The 17,090-nt window shown below is 35.7% G+C and overlaps 1 protein-coding gene across 1 annotated transcript; it reads right to left on the bottom strand.

The window, feature by feature from the left end:
• Nucleotides 1-14,670: 14,670 nt before the first annotated feature.
• LOC117918067 lies at nucleotides 14,671-16,545 on the bottom strand. Its single transcript, XM_034834596.1, has 2 exons — nucleotides 16,140-16,545; nucleotides 14,671-15,343 (listed from the first exon to the last, which is right to left on the bottom strand). Exons 1-2 carry the CDS (start codon nucleotides 16,493-16,495, stop codon nucleotides 14,671-14,673), a joined length of 1,029 nt encoding a protein of 342 aa, XP_034690487.1. The 5' UTR covers nucleotides 16,496-16,545.
• Between the last annotated feature and the right edge of the window lie 545 nt (nucleotides 16,546-17,090).

Here is a 17,090-nt window from a genome sequence, read left to right on the forward strand (position 1 = left end):
CTGCAATAAAAGCCATAAATTACCTTTCTCTACATCTACTGTTGTCCCCTCTCAACCACTTGAAATTATTTTCTCTGATGTGTGGACTTCCCCTATTATCTCCCATAACGGTTTTAAATATTATGTCATATTTGTTGATCACTTCACTAAATACATTTGGTTTTATCCCCTTCAACAGAAATCTGAAGTTAAAGTCGTGTTTATCAGATTTAAAGCCCTTGTGGAAACACACTTTCAAAATAAAATTCATACACTTTATTCCGATAATGGTGGTGAATACTTGGCTCTTCGAACTTTTCTTACTACCCATGGGATCACTCACCTTACTACTCCACCACACACTCCTGAACACAATGGGTACTCTGAAAGACGTCATCGTCACATTGTCGAAACAGGTCTCACTCTCCTCTCTCATGCATCACTTCCTTTAACGTTTTGGACTCATGATTTTGCCACTACTATTTACCTAATAAATCGTATGCCCACTCCTACACTAAATCTATCATCTCCCTATGAAAACATTTTTGGCTCTCCCCCAAACTACTCTAAACTTAGGATTTTTGGTTGTTTGTGCTACCCATGGTTACGTCCTTATTCATCTCACAAACTTGAGTCTCGTTCCAAGCCTTGTATTTTTCTCAGCTATTCTCTTACTCAAAGTGCTTATCTGTGCTATCATCCTCCCACATCTAGAATGTATGTCTCTCATCATGTCAAATTTGTTGAGTTTGTCTTCCCCTCTCTTACTTTATCCATGCCATCTGTCTGTCCACAACCCGACACTATCTCTACATGGATTCCTCCCATCATCACAGTTCCAACCAACCAGGCTTCCACCAGGACATTCAACACACCATCTGCAGTTCAACCTCAAGGACAGCTCTCATGTGATGCTTCGTTCCCTGATACCAACACAACCCCACACATATCACATGAGTCTACTATTCACCCAACCATCTCTCTACCTTCACCTGAAATCCAACCAACCACCTCCATGCTTTCTGATTCGTTCCCAATTGGTGTCTCAGCTGATTCATGTCCAGCTGGTATCCCTTGATTGTGGTTCTCAAAAGGGAGTAATCAACAAAATTTATAACCTATTACACCATGTACTAGGATAGCCTTAGCTAGCATAGCATAGTGGCTCTAGGGTCGTTCACTGGGATGGGTTTTCACTTCACAATTGATATTAATTCAAGAGCTAAATTGGGCCTTTTCATTTCAAGGTTAGCACTAAAAGAAAACATAAAGATGTTTGAATGAAAAAGGTTTGGTTTTAAACTAACCAAAAATAGTAACTGATTTTACTTACAAAAAAGGAGAGTTCCGGTCACTTGTTTTTTTTCCTCGTGTTGGGGATTTAACATATAGTTATTTCCCGAACCGGTGTGGTACAGATGCTTCCCTTTAATGGGTTCAAACACTAAATCCCTCTCACTGATGCAACTTGCAATGGCTCGTGCCTCTCACCTAGCATTTGCCATTCAAGGTGATCTTTAACCTTGGATTACCCTTCACAAGCTCGCAAGAGATAACTAATGGATGTCTCCTTAGAGTCCAAAAGCTTACCAAGTGTTGGCAATTCTAGAAAATCCTACCTTCAAACCACCTCCCAAAAGCTCGCAAGAGGTAAACTAGTGAATCTCCATGGACGAAGATCACTTACCTTACCAAGTGTTGGCCCAAGTGATTTAAATGCGTTTTAAGTTAACTAAAAAGATAAAAACCATTAACGGGTCACACTTTCTCTTCATTAAAAACTAAAACAACAAAACTTCCAATTTATGCATGAGGAAACTTACCCGGCTTTCTTCACTCCAAGAGACAAAGAGCCTAGCCTCTCATCCTCTGAGGAAAAATCCTCAGAGTTTGATTGGCTAGAAAGAAAACTAACGAGAAAACAAGAATATGAAGGAAAAATAGAGCAAGTGCTCTGTTCGTTGATTCTATATATGATATATGATATTTTTTTACATTGGTTTCAAAGATATATATAGAGAAGATATTTTCTAAGAAATATCCCAATAATATCTTTGACTGATTACAAGGAGAAAATAGAAATTTACACAAAATATCTTGAGAGAAAAAATGTAACTTAGTCGGTGGCAAATATCGAGAAGCTTCAGGAGAATACCGCGGCACTGTGCAAAATCCGAGTGATCTAAAATGTCGGCCGCGGATGCTCTCCGGGTGAGCGCTATCAGAAGATCCGGACATGCTTGTCCGGGGAAGTTGAAACGCCTCCTCTCCCATCTGGCGTCAGGGGATCCGGATGTGAAATATCCCGCGCCGTCAGGCTATCTGGATCAACTCCATCCGGATTCCCCAAGAGGACATGTGGCGCACTCCCCTATCCGGACTCCCTCAGAGAGAAGCACACGGTACTCATGAATATCACACCCGGACGATAGCATATCCTATCCGGATATGTTGTCCGGATCATTGACTAAGGTGATCAAGCCTTGCTACAGCCCACGTTCCGCCGCCATCCTGTCCGGACATCTTTTGCTCCTTGCATTCCGGATTTGCTTATGGCAAAGGACTTCAAAGCTTCGGTTCTTCATGTTTCTGAGTTTTCCATTGCTTTGCCATGGATTCCAAAGAACTCTCCTCAATCACGGATTGCTTTGGTGATCAAAAAGCTATCAAAACACCAAAACTTAACACAATTTGATTAGAATTGATTGCAAGGGTCCTTAATATGTTAATTGGGTTAAAAGGTGATAACTACTACTCAAAAGTGTTTATAAGAGTTAAGTACAAGCTATGAAATAGCACTTTTTGAGTAGTAATCACTTTCACCCAACACCCAACCAAACACATCTATCCCTGTCCCTAACACCACTTCATAGCCTCCACCCACACATTCAATGACCACTAGAGCCAAAAACCACATTCGAAAACCAATCCAGAAACTTAATCTCTCCACACAACTCTCTCACCCTTGTGATGTAGAACCAACCACTGTGACCCAAGCTCTCAAAGATCCAAAATGGTGTCGAGCCATGTCTGAAGAATATGATGCTCTTGTTAGAAATGGGACATGGGAGCTTGTCCCATCAGATTCTATTCACAATATAGTTGGATGTAAGTGGATTTTTTGAACTAAACGTCACTCTGATGGTTCTGTTGATAGGCACAAAGCACACTTGGTTGCAAAAAGCTTTCATCAGCGACCAGGAATTGACTATCATGACACTTTCAGTCCTGTGGTGAAGCTTGCTACAATCCGTTTAGTTCTTAGCCTTGCTGTGAGTCGTGGTTGGTCTCTACGACAACTGGATGTAAACAATGCTTTTTTGCAAGGTCATCTCTCTGAAGATGTTTATATGTCTCAACCTCCATGTTTTGTTGATTTAGATAATCCAACTCATGTTTGCAAGCTTTAGAAAGCAATTTATGGGCTTAAACAAGCTCCACGAGCATGGTACCACGAGCTTCGCAAATTCCTTATTGCTTCGGGTTTTCACAATTCTTATGCCGATACATCTCTTTTTGTTCTAAACACTGGTGGTAACCTTCTCTATCTTCTGGTTTATGTGGATGACATCATTCTTACAGGAAATGATGATACTATGGTTCACAAGTTTATGCAGCTGCTTGCTCACCAATTTTCTCTAAAAGATCTGGGGCACTTATCATATTTTCTTGGTGTGGAAGTTATTCCAAATGATCATGGTATACTCCTCTCTCAACGAAGTTACATTGTTGATCTTCTTACTCACACAAAAATGATGGATGCTAAACCAATACATACTCCATTACCTACCAGTCCTGCCATTACATTGCACTCAGGCTCTCCCCTCAAGGATCCCACAGAGTATAGAACAATTGTTGGCAGTTTACAATACTTACTGATCACACGGCCAGACATTGCCCTTGCTGTTAACAAGCTTTCTCAATACATGCATCAGCCGACTACAGAACATTGGATCCTTGTGAAACGTCTCTTGTGCTATCTATGCGGTTCCTCTAGTGATGGCATTCAGCTTTACCATGACTCCCTCCACTCTCTACATGCCTTTTCCGATTCTAACTAGGCTGGCAACAAGGATGATCTCACATCTACTAGTGCCTATGTTGTTTACATTGGCCGTAATCCTATCTCATGGAGTTCCAAGAAGCAAAGAACAGTTGCTAGATCCTCAACGGAGGCTGAATATCGGTCGATAGCTGCCACAGTTGCAGAGCTTAACTGGGTCAGTTCTCCCTTGACAGAACTGGGTGTTGTTCTTCCTCAATCCCCTGTGATTTATTGTGACAATATTGGGGCAACCAACTTGTGCTCAAACCCAGTTTTTCACTCCATGATGAAGCATGTTGCCATTGATTTTCATTTTATTCGTGAGCAAGTTCAAAATGGCACTTTACGTGTTTCTCATGTTTCAAGTGATGATCAGCTTGCTGATGCCCTTACCAAACCTCTTCCCAAGTCTCGGTTTCTTTCACTTAAATCCAAGATTGGTCTCATCACCCAACCCCAATCTTGAGGGGGCATATTAGAGATGTCTCCCGATTCCTTCTCATAAATTGTTGTAACTGCTTTAGTTTGTTTAATTTTTGAATTTGTATTTTAAGTTACAACTTACACTTATCTTTAGGGATAAGTCTCCAATCTGTTACAATCTCTTGTATTTATATCTGCTACTTTAATGAGAAATCGTGCGTGGTATATTCCCTTTCCTCTGTTCCTTTGTTCCTCTGTTTCTCTCATTGTTATACTGAATGCATTCACCCACCAAAAAGGCTTCTCTTCATATATGCCCTCAAGCTATCTCCTTGGGATTGCTATCACGCCCCTTCTTTTCATATTCAATCAAGAAGTGGCCAAAAGTAGGAATTGCAGGATCGGAATATAAGAAAATCACATCCTCGGCCTACAAGTCACATTTCTTAAAATATTTGTCCTAGTTCAAACAAAGCATGTAGGAGCTGCTCATCTCGTCTAATGAAGCATCCATGGGCCAGATCTGTTGGTCATGGTCCATAATTAACATTATTTTGCCCTTATATTTTCCGTCAACTTTCTCAAGTTCAGGGATAAATTTTCTACCAGATTCTAGTGGAATCATGATCTTGAACTTGGTGACATCGTCATGGGTTAAGCTCTTCTTTTAGAGGAGAGTTCTCTTATTCACCTTGATGGAAGGCTAGTCTTTGCTGCTGCAACTTGCTGATGAACTGCCCGTCTTTTTGGTTTGAGAGTCTTGATCATGAATGCTTGCTGGGACCGTCCCAGATAAGTAATCCATATCATCCTGGTTTCTGTACATGAAAAGGATGAAAACAAAATTAAATTTTTGGTGTTATTAGAAGTCCCTAACCAACAAATATAGCTAGTAACAAGAAGTTGTCGAGTCTATTTTCCCTTTTTTGTCCATCCAGTGTCATCTCCCATGTCTTGAATCCACCACTATTGACACTTGGGCTCCTTCATCTCCTCTTATCTTTACCATTCCAGTGTCTACTAGGAGTTTTGGGGCTATAGCTATAAGTATTACTATAGTAGCACTCGGTCAATTCCTGCAACTATAAGATTTTCTTGAACCTATTCCACCTATGACTTAAATAGATATGGGGCTATTTATATTCTATGGTCGTGGTTTTTTCTAACCCTACTAAAATTGTGTCACCATATCTAAATTTTCTTGTGTTGTCACCATGCAAAAATATAAAGAAAATATATATCATACATCTTGAAGTTTATTTTGGAACAACTTCAATGGCTCCAAAAATATAAAAAGGAAAAAATAATTGACAAGTCCTCAGCATATGAAAATTAAAAAATCAAACAGGAAAAATAGAAGTTTAGAAAGTGAAACGAGCTTTTCCCAATTTCTATTCCATGGAAGTGTCCCACCTTGTCAACATGGAATTCTTCCCACGTGGTCAACTGAGTGATGACCGGTAAGTTAGTTATGGAAACAGTTGTTTATACAATATAGACTTGGGGTCATATATGTAGAAACATATATAATAATATAGACTTGAAAAGTAAAAACAATCCGCTATCCATTATACGCATTTTATAGACTAGTTTGAAAGTTGATAATCCCTCAAGTCAAGAAAAATGTCTGAGAAACGGGACAGTGCAAGTTTCCTAGATGAAGAAACGAAGAAGAAGATGAAGCTTGCTATATCTTCATTAATCGGGTCGGCCTCTGATGTTTAAACAAAAAGAAGATGGCTCAGAAAAGGGTTTTATTGTGATCCACCCGCAAGTGCAGTAGAGTTGATAACCAATGCAGCTTGAGCCCATTAATGAAGAATAAACCCAGGTCTTTACAAGAAACAGAAATTTAGAATTTTCTTTAATGAATATTTTTGGAGGGCTCATTATCTCTTTTAACCTCTGCTTGGTTGCAAAGAAATGGAAATTAAGAATTATGCTACATTAATTATGGTCTCTCTCTCTGTTGTTTCATTTTTTTCCTTACTTTTTTCTTATCAACCAAACACAGGAATAGGTTAATTTGGTTCATCTCCGCAGGGTTTAGGGTTTTCCTCAAGATTCTCTCTTGATTTTCTCTAGTATATTTTTAGCTTTTCCTCGTGTAAATGCCCAGAACGAAATGGAAGAAACTCATGATCTTTATATGTGGATTGAGTAAAGATAAACCATTGTCTCTTAGTTTTGCTTTTGTTCCTTTTTCTCATCAACCAAACACAGGAGCAGTTTTGATGCCTTTGAAAGAAATAGAATTCTTGTTATAGCTTATTTTTCTAGGAAGGATTTTCTTGGACCATCCTCACTTTGGATGACAAAAAAACATAGGAAATGAGAAGGAAAAGTCTTGATTTTGTTGGTTGAATTAATGATAAAGAATTTGATCTTTCAATAACCAAACAGTGGAATTATTGTGATCTTGTGTAATCTTATTTCATGCATAATTCTTAATTTCCACAATTTCTTGGCAGCCAAGCGAAGATTAAAAGACAGATGGAGCCCTAAATTAATATTCATTAAAGAAAATTCTGAATTTTTGTTTCTTGTAAAGACCTGGGTCTATTCACCACTATTGCACTTGTAGACGAATCAATAGCACCCTCTTCTGAGCCATCTCCTTGTTTAACTTTATTTCTCCTTTTCTTTTTAAATTTGCATATTTGGGGGGCTTGTCAACTGGTTTTTCCTTTTCAAATATTTGGAATAATTCAAGTGGTTTGAAAATAAACTTCAAAATGTATGCAATTTTTCTTTATATTTTTGCATGGTAAAGTGTAGCATGACCACCTTTTTTAACTATTTTCCATTATTATTTTTTCTCGAATTGGTTATTACTATAAATAATAAAAAAATTGTTATTCCTTTTTTAACTATCTACTTGATAATGGGTAGGTGGTTATCTCCACCCTCCCAACCTAAGAGAAGGAAAACACACCTATGGTGTCCCTTCAAGCTCTCTCTCCCTAAGAAAAAAACGATACCACCCAGTCCTTAAGGTTTTTCTTCGTAAGAGAATAATGAGTTTTGTGGATATGGATAGTTTAAGGATAATAAATAAAATAGCAATTCTTTTAACAAAAGAGTCTTAATTTAAGAAATAAATAACAAATTTGGAAAGTCTCATGATAGAGAGTTTATTTTGAGAAAGGTTACCAAAATTACTCAAAGTCTCTTTTTCAAAAGATTAAGTAGGAGAGGGCATTAGCAAAGTCCACAGTCTCCATTATCGAGCCTACTTGATTTGGGTTCATCATCACCCCACGGGTAGATTAAACCCTAGGAATCAAGGGATATAGACTCTCCACTAGAATGAGACTATACTGTTATGATAGAACTCTTAAAAGTATGACATAATGTAACAAATTAAGAATTCATTATTTAATAAATGATATTTCATTTTCATTTTTATCTATTCTTATTCCATGCATTGTACATTATGATCATTCTAACCTAATATCTCTTGCATTGTACATGACTTGGGTGCATTAAGGAGTTTCACAAAAGATCCAAGTCCTAGGTTTCTTGCAAATAGATGACTTGTTCACAATTGGTTCATGGACTTAGGAAATCTATTAGAGGTTGTAGTGCATTACCATATAATTAGAGAGATGGTTAGTCTTGACTGTCGGGATGGGTTTCCCATGATGAGTCCACTAGTATGTATGGTTACACATTAGACATGATCCAAGGTGAGTTATGATATAAGGCTACCAAGTAGTCATGACTTCTACCAAGCTGCTTCATTGTTTTATCTCTCAATCTTGAGAGAATATTGAGCCCGTACTGAAGTTAGTAGTGGTTTTGATCTACGAGTGAGATCGTAAGCTGATTATATATTCCCCATGGATTGGGTCATTATTGATGGAAGCTAATAGTAAAAGGTATTCTCAATTGAGGCACCATGATATCTCATAGGATTGAGATAGAGTGTCTCCTTAAATGATCCTAACATGATGTGTTCATGAAAATTATGGCCATAATAGTTCCTTAAGTGGAACTTAACATAAGCTCTTTATGAGCTAATACATGTCAGTTGAACACACAATACGAGGATCTGTAACTCAAGCATAGTGAGGTAGTCTTGAAAGGCTGATAGTTTTCACCTTGTTAAACCATTATTGACACCAGTTCATAAGAAGACTAAACACAATGGATAACAGGTCACGAACCCAAGCACATAATGTCTCGTTGTTATTTACATAGGATATTGGAGTTCGGTTGATTCTTTGTAGTGGGATGCTAAATCAACTTTAGAATTGGATTCTAAGGGAACCAATACTCCTATAGGTCCCAATGGTCCCCGCTCAAGCTCATATACCTTGTTAGCATGGGTTGTGAGGGTTGGATTGGTTCTAGATTTACTTTTCTACATAAGGGCATTTTGGTAACTATGCAAGATTGCACAGGTGTAAGTGAACAAGATCCTTGGATTGAGCAAATTGATTAATTACTTGGCCCTAATCAATTAGGAGTTGTTTTCGACTAAATTAAGTGATTTAAGCCTTTAATGTGCTCAAGTCACTTAAGCCCATTGGGGAACCCTCTAAATACCCCCTTAGGAGTTAGTGTTTCCATAGTTTTTCCACAGAGTTGTCTTCCACCTATAAAGAGAAAGAGAATCATAGCCTCCACTCTCTCTTCCCGCTCATCAAAAGTGTGCCAAGATCAAGAAAGAGTCATCGAGTGAAAGATCGTGGGTCTACAAGACTTTCAAGGGCATCGATTTGATTCTTCAATGCTTGGAATTTAAGGTTTGGGAACATCCAAACCTAAATATTAGTACTTTAACCCTAAAAGATCAATTTTATGAAAAAATGGCATTACTTCCTTTGCTTGGATCTTAGATGCCAACAATTGGCACCAGTGCATAATGTTATAAGTGTGCTTAAATCTTTATTTAGGATGTACTAACCTCCTTTTTACAACTTTGATATTATCCCATGGCCAAGGGATGCATATATGTTTCCTTTTTATTATTGCACATTTATTGAATGGGATAATTGTTTCATTTCTTTGTTTCTTCATAGATTATGTTGTAAGCTCCATTAAAGAAGCATATGCTTTCAAATTTTCTTATAAAGTTTTAATTTTTTCCATAGATTGGGATGTAAGCTCCATTATAGGAGCACAAGGTTTAATTTTATGATATAAAGTCATGTTCTTTTATCATCTATGGAGGGCTACAAGAAAAGAATTCGTCAATAAAGTCAATAAAGATTCTATCTTGATTAGAGCATTATCTATAAAGCATCAAGGATTTTAATAGTTGTAGAAAATGATGAATCCTTCCTTTGAATGAATTAAAAAAAAAAAAAAAAGGTTTCTTTTTCTTAAGATCTATGGTAGCACAACAACATTCACTTCAACTCAAAATTGGGGCTTCTTCCCGTGAGTTTCTTAAAGCAAACTACATATGGTTTTGAAATTTAAGAAGTCAAGAATGCAATGCTTTAAATAGTACTAAACAAATTGGAGTTGAAAGGAGAGAACTATGGTTGTTTGAAACAAGGTTGTGCAAAGGGCATGTTATTACGAGATTGAATTCGGGCAAAATTCTTTTTGGTTGTTTGGGTTTAGTTTTGGGCCACTTGTTGGACTCAATTTGTGGCTGGATGTAGACTCAATTGTAGACAGCTATATAGGAGCTTTATTTTGACAAGTTTTGATGCCAAAAGTAAGTCCTAAACTATGGTAAGTTGAAAACCAAATGGAAAGTTGTTAAAAATATCCCTTGGCATGGGAACTCTTTTTGAATATTTCCTTTTTATGCATATTGTTATATTGCATGTGATGAGAAGTATTTTCGAAGTTGATAATTTTTTATTTTCTTATGAAAAATAAATTTTCATGAAAAGGTTATTTCTAAATTGAAGTTTTATTCAAAATATAAATGGTGCTACTATTAAAGAATTTTTTATATGAAAATATTTTTAAATTGTGAGAAAATCTAGTTTCCTTTTCTATAAAATTCTTAAAAGATCTCTTTTTCAAAGTTTATAATTTTGAGATCTTCAAGGACTTTAGTTTCTATATTAAGGGAAGATTCTCTTATTTTGAAATCTTTATAAATATAGATATTCCTTATAAGCACAAGTATTCTAATTTAGTGAATAAATAAAGGTTTTGGAAATTCCCATGATAAATAATTTTTTTTAAGAAGGTTACCAAAATTATTGAAAGCCTCTTATGTAAATAATATGAAACTTTTAGTAATTTAATACATATAAATTTCTTGAAAACTATATTCCAAAGCATGTTATTTACTTAATTTTGGAATAGTGTGGATTAAGAAAATAAAATAAATTAGAGAGCAAAGTTTCCTTTTCTTTAAAATTATTTTAATGAGAATCCTTGTACAATAAAAGTTTCTCTTTTGGATAAAGCACTCTCTAGTTTTTATTTTTAAAGTTTTTGAAAATTTTCTTATTACGCTAATCCTTATTTTGGAAAGTAAATCATTTTTGAAATTTTCAAGATGGATAATTTATCATTAAGGAATCACTAAAAATTTTATTTTTAGTAATTTAATAGAATAAATTATTGTGAAAATTAGTTTCCATGTTAAAGAATTTATTAAATTGGAAAGGTGTAGGAATAAGGAAATTAAATTGATGAGAAATTTTGAATATGAAAACTAAATTAATTCCTCTATGAGGATAAGGTGTGGTCAAAGTTTCGAAATCTCATAAATCGGAAGTTTCCTTATTACACTAGAGTTGTCAATTTGGAAAATAAATATAATGAAATTTTTCATTAAAAATAATTTATCATTAACGATTATTACTAAAAGGATTAGTAATTTGATGGAGATATATTTTCTTGAAAAAAGATTAGTAATTTGATGGAGATGAATTTTCTTGAAAATATTTCCTAAATAAAATATTTATTAATTGGAATTGTGTAAAGAATGAAACAAGACGATTTTATCAAAATTCATTTTTGGATAAAATACTCTCTTGAAATTCTAAATTTTGTATATGGACATTCTCTTATAACACTTGGTTTCTAATTAGGAAATAAATATTTTTTTAAATTTTCAAAGAAGATAATTTATTAGTCAAGGTAATTATTAATGTTTTAAAAGTCTCTTTTTCAAAAGATTAAGTGGGAGAGGATCATAGGTAAGCCCATAACCTCCAAAATCAAGCCCATTTTGATATCACCCTAAAGATGGGGTGGACCAAAGAATCAAGGGATATGGAGTATCCTTTATGGACGAGACTATATATGTTTTAGTAGGAGTGGTCAATCCTGAAGATGGAACTCTTCACTTGGTAATATTGATCTTAAGGATCTTGGTTATACACTTAACTCAAACATGAAGTGGTCTAATCACTTGAAGTGATCCTACTTGCATGGGCTAAGAGTCAAATTAAAAGTTATGTTAATCACTGCCCTAAGATAACCTTTTAAGGTTTAAGGCAAGTTGATTAATTAAAGAGGGTCCCTACCCTAGTAATAAGAATCATGATCGGCCTAAAATAGGCTTGATACTTGTAATACTAGAATACCTTGCAAAAGTACATGTAGTTTGAGAGCACTACATTTTTGCTAAATTAATTACCAACTTGCCTTGAATATTCTCTTTAGAAATGCATAAACTTATTTTATTTGTTACAAATATCAAGTCATTAACCTGATCACCTCTTTTATCTCTTGTTTAAATTGGACCTAGTTATAGACTGGAATTTAATCTGGATATAATAATCATTAGTTGCATGGAAGCTAATTTTAGGTAGAGTTTATTATTTCTTTTTAGGAAACTTGAAAAAAAACAAAGAGAGGTATATCAAAGATCACATAAGATGGATCATAAGACAAAGTGTCTCATACTTGGGTTTTTGGATAACGTGTTACAAAAACAACACATGTCTATTGCCATGGTCTATGATATTTTCTTTTAAGTTGCAAGAATTATTTGGTGATAAAGGCAAATCAACTAGACAATATGCCTTTAAGATTATTATGAACATCAAGATTCATGCAATCTTAGAGATCTTACCAAATTCCTTTAAGATGAGTTAGAAGATTCTCAAATATTAGAAGGGTATTCATATGGTAATCAAGGTTTTTCAAGCTCTTCTACCAAGAAGAACAACAACAACAGCACCAAATAAGGAAAGTTCAAGAAAATGAAATAAGAGAGTAAGCTCAAGGTTAGTGATTCCTTTGTAACCCTTTGGAATACTAAAAAAAGGAATGCCCAATTTACCTAAGGGAAAAGGAAAGTGCACATCATATTTTCATTGTTGAATAAATAGTAAGGATTTCACCAACTATGGTGGATAGATTCCAGGCCCACTATTTGAAATATTTTTCAAGGTTTTCAACAAGTGAGAAGGTTACATGATGGGATTGTACTTACCTTAGTTTTGGTTGCAAAGTTAGTGTTGCAAGTTAGTGAGACGTATTAACTCTTTTATGTGAGACTCCACTGTCACTTTGCCAAATAATGATAATAGTTAGATCTCATTAAAAGAAAGAACCTATCACTAATTAAACATTTGGCTTCTAATGCCTAAGTCATATTAATCTAAATAGGATCCAATAGCAAGTCAAGTCTGGACACTTTGATTTTAGAGGATCTTCCAATTTGCAAATCTTGCATATGTGATAAAATGACCAAGAGGCAAAGTTGCTAAAGGACATGGAACCCAAGGAAGGTTTGGAATTAGTGCATACTAATGTGTGTGAAACTTTTGGAGTTCATACATAGAGAGGGTATGGATACTTCATCATTTTTTATTATTGATGAATGCTCTTGGTTTGGATACATGTTCCTATTACATAAGAAATCTTATGCCTCAAATAAATTCATTGAATTTAAGGGGGAATTGGATGACCTATTGAGTGAACATATCAAGACACTTCAATTAAATCAAGATGGTGTATCTAGTAGGTTCGATTCTTTCCATAAGGAGCTAGCATGGAATAATATCTCAGTTGTGTGCACCAGGGGCTTCACTGCAAAATGGAGTAATGGAAAGAAGATATCGATCTTTGATGGACGTAGTGAGATTGATGATTGTTTTCTCATCATTTCCCACATCCATTTAGGATATTCCTTGAAGGTTGTATCTCACCTCCATTATTAGGTCGGTACCTTTAAGTTCCAAAGAGATGTGAACATGTTGTAAACTTAGTTTACGACAAATTCGCATATGGGAGTGTCAAACACTTATGATGTTTTCATGAGTATTTTTCCTAAAATGTATGTAGTTTGAAAGTCAAAAGTCAAACTTCTTATATATATTTTGGTGCATGATTACATAATTCTTTTTTTTTATTATTCTTTCAAAATTCTTTTTGGAAATGTTTAAGCCATTGGCTCTTCCTCTTTTTGAAGGATTTTAAACTATCTATTTCCATCTTGAATGTATTATCACTAACTTTAGAGCCATCTGCAACCATTTTTTCCTTTTTGGCAACCTTCTTACCCTCTCCATCATGTGCATTCACTTTCATAGGAGAAGCACAAGGTAGAGATTCCAACATGGAGATAGGGCTAGAAGCGAGCACTATTTCTTCATTGATCGGACCTAGTTTGGTAGGAATTTTCTCACCTTCTTCTTTTTCCTATTGTTTAGTCTCTTGATTCAAACTGTTCTCATTAACAACTCCATCTTTGGGGTTGCCACTAAAAGGGATGGTACCTAGCTAATACTTTATTAACAAAAGCATTACTTGCACGTGAGGTTATCCCCGTTCTTTCCCTTAGATGAGCTCTCTTGGACAGAGTTTTATCCCACTCTACCAGGGTTAGAACCAGTCCTTAAATCTAAAACCTCTCTATTAAGAGTCATGATCATTCAATTTGATTAGTCTTCCTTGCTGTAATTAATTAGCTAGAAGTTGTTAGAATTTAGTCTACAAATGCCATTACCATATATATAACCACTCAGTAATTAGTTATTTGATCATAGCTCTGTATTTAAACCTCTTTGAACAACCTTCAGAATCAAGAATAAATACAGATCAGTTCAGATTTTGGCGTGGGTTTTCCCTTCTTCTACCTATCAGTACTTTTCTAACATCACAACGTAAGAATTTTCAAACTGCAAATCTGATATCAAATGTTTTATGATACATCATGGAAAGCGAGATTCTACATGTAAAGAGATTATTAAAATTGAATCTCCTTCGAAGAACAAGAAGAAAATATATTACCCAGCTAGATTCTGAATGCATTCGCCCACCAAAAAGACTTCTTTTCTTATTTGGCCTCAAGTGGTGTCCTTGGGATCGCTAGGCTTATCCGTGGGATCGCTAGGCTTCTCCTTGGGATCGCTAGGCTTCTCCCTGGGATCGCTAGGCTTCTCCGTGGGATCGCTAGGCTTCTCCGTGGGATCGCTAGGCTTCTCCTTGGGATCGCTAGGCTTCTCCTTGGGATCTCTAGGCTTCTCCGTGGGATCACTAGGCTTCTCCTTGGGATCGCTAGGCTTCTCCGTGGGATCGCTAGGCTTCTCCGTGTGTTTGCTATCGCGCCCTTTTTTTTCAAATTCCATCAAGTAGTGGTCGTAAGTGGGAAGAGCTGGATCATGATAAAAGAAAATCATATCCTCGGGCTCCAATTTAAATTTCTTCACATATCTCTCCCAGTTCAACCCAAGCATGTAGGAGCTGGTCCGCTCTGAGAAATAAGCCTCCATCGGCCAGACCTGTCTCTTATGGTCCATAAATGCTACTTTTATGTCTTCATATATTCCATCATGTTCCTGAGGTTCAGGGAGAAATTTTCTGCCATATAATATTGGAATCATGAGCTCGCCCCTGGAGATATCGCCTTGGGTTAAGCTCTTCTTGTAGCGGAGGATTCTCTTGTTATAGACAATTGAAGTGCTTGCTGATGCTCCTGAGTGAGATGGACTGCCTGCTGGGGCGGTGTCGTCCTGGTTTCTGTAAATGAAAAGGTTCAAAACAAAATTAATTTTTCAGTGTTATTAGAAGTCCCTAGCCAACATATATGGCTATTGAAAGATCAACAACAACAAAGTGACCTCTTTGGGAATGTATGTAAATCAACAACAAAGTTCAAAAATTCTAAAATTATTGATCAGCATGAAATATGATTACACAAGATCACTGAAATTCCACTGTTTGGTTATTGAAAGATCAAATTCTTTATCATCAATTAATTCACCCAACAAAAAACATCAAAAGGATTCAAGACTTCCTTTTCCTTTTCATTTCCCTTGTTTTTCTGTCATCCAAAGAGAGGGTGGTCCAAGAAAACCCTTTCTAGAAAAATCAGCTGTAACAAGAATTCTATTTCTTTGAGAGGCATCAATTCTGCTCCTGTGTTTGGCTGATGGGAAAAAGGAATAAAAGCACAATTGAGAGACAATGGTTTATCTCTACTCAATCCACATATAAAGATGTGTTTCTTTGGTTTCTTTTTCCTCCCCAGCATTTACACGAGGAAGAGCTAAAGATATTCTACAGAACTTCAAGAGATAATCTTGAGGAAAACGCTAAACCCTGCAGACTAACTAAATTAACCTATTCCTATATTTGGTTGATGAGAAAAACGAAAGGAAAAAAAATGAAACAACAAAGAAAGAGGTCAAAATTAATGTGGCATAATTCTTGATTTCCACCATTTCTTGGCAACCAAGAAGAGGTTAAACGAGGGATAAAACGCTAAAATATTCATGAAAGAAAATTCTGAATTTCTGTTTCTTGTAAAGATCACCTGGGAGTATTCACCGTTGATGGGCTCAAGTTATCACCCGCTACACTTTCTCCTGGAACACTAGCACCCTCTTCTGAGCCATCTCCATGTCCAACATTAGAGTAGAACAACGCTGGAACAGTAGCACCCCCTTCTGAGCCATCTCCTTGTTTAACACTAGATTCCGGCTCTTGAACACTAGCACCCTCTTTTGAGCGAACTTCTTGAGTAGCACTAGATCCCCACTCGCATGATGTAGATTCCCACCCGCTTGATCTAGATTCCCATTCCCACCCGCTTGATGAAGGTATATCAAACTTTATCTTCTTGTTCGCCTCTTCATCTGGGGAACTTGTACTGTCCAGTTTCTCAGACATTTTTCTTGATTTGAGAGAGATTATCAACTTCAAACTAGTCTATACTGGGGGATTGTTTTTTCTTCCAAGTCTATATTATTATATATGGTTCTACATATATGAGCCAAGTCTATGTTGTAGAGATAACTGTTTCCATAACCAACTTACCGGCCATTAGGGTTGACCAGTTGGGAATATACTTGCATGCTATACAAGTACTTTACTTTCGCATTTTGATGCTTTATTTGCATATTTGTTTTGTAAACCGGTTTGAAAAATAAACTTCAAAATGTATGATATTTTTCTTTATATTTTTGCATGGTAAAGTGTAGCATGACCACCTTTTATTTGGGTTCATGCACAGATGGTTTTTAATGGTTTTTAAGTACTTATCATCATTCTACATACATAAATTATGAGTATAAACAAAATAGAAATTTGAGAAAATAAGATGAAAATTTTTTTAAAAACTTTATTAATTTTTCTATTTATTAAAATAGAACAAGGATTTAAAATTACAAATATATTTTCCAATCATTTTTGCTTTATAAGTTTATATTTATGTATCTACTACTAAAAAAATTATATGAATTTTAGCGGGTTGAGGTTGGGTATG

This window comes from Vitis riparia, chromosome 7 (assembly GCF_004353265.1).
Source record: "Vitis riparia cultivar Riparia Gloire de Montpellier isolate 1030 chromosome 7, EGFV_Vit.rip_1.0, whole genome shotgun sequence".
NCBI classification, from domain to species: Eukaryota; Viridiplantae; Streptophyta; class Magnoliopsida; order Vitales; family Vitaceae; genus Vitis; species Vitis riparia.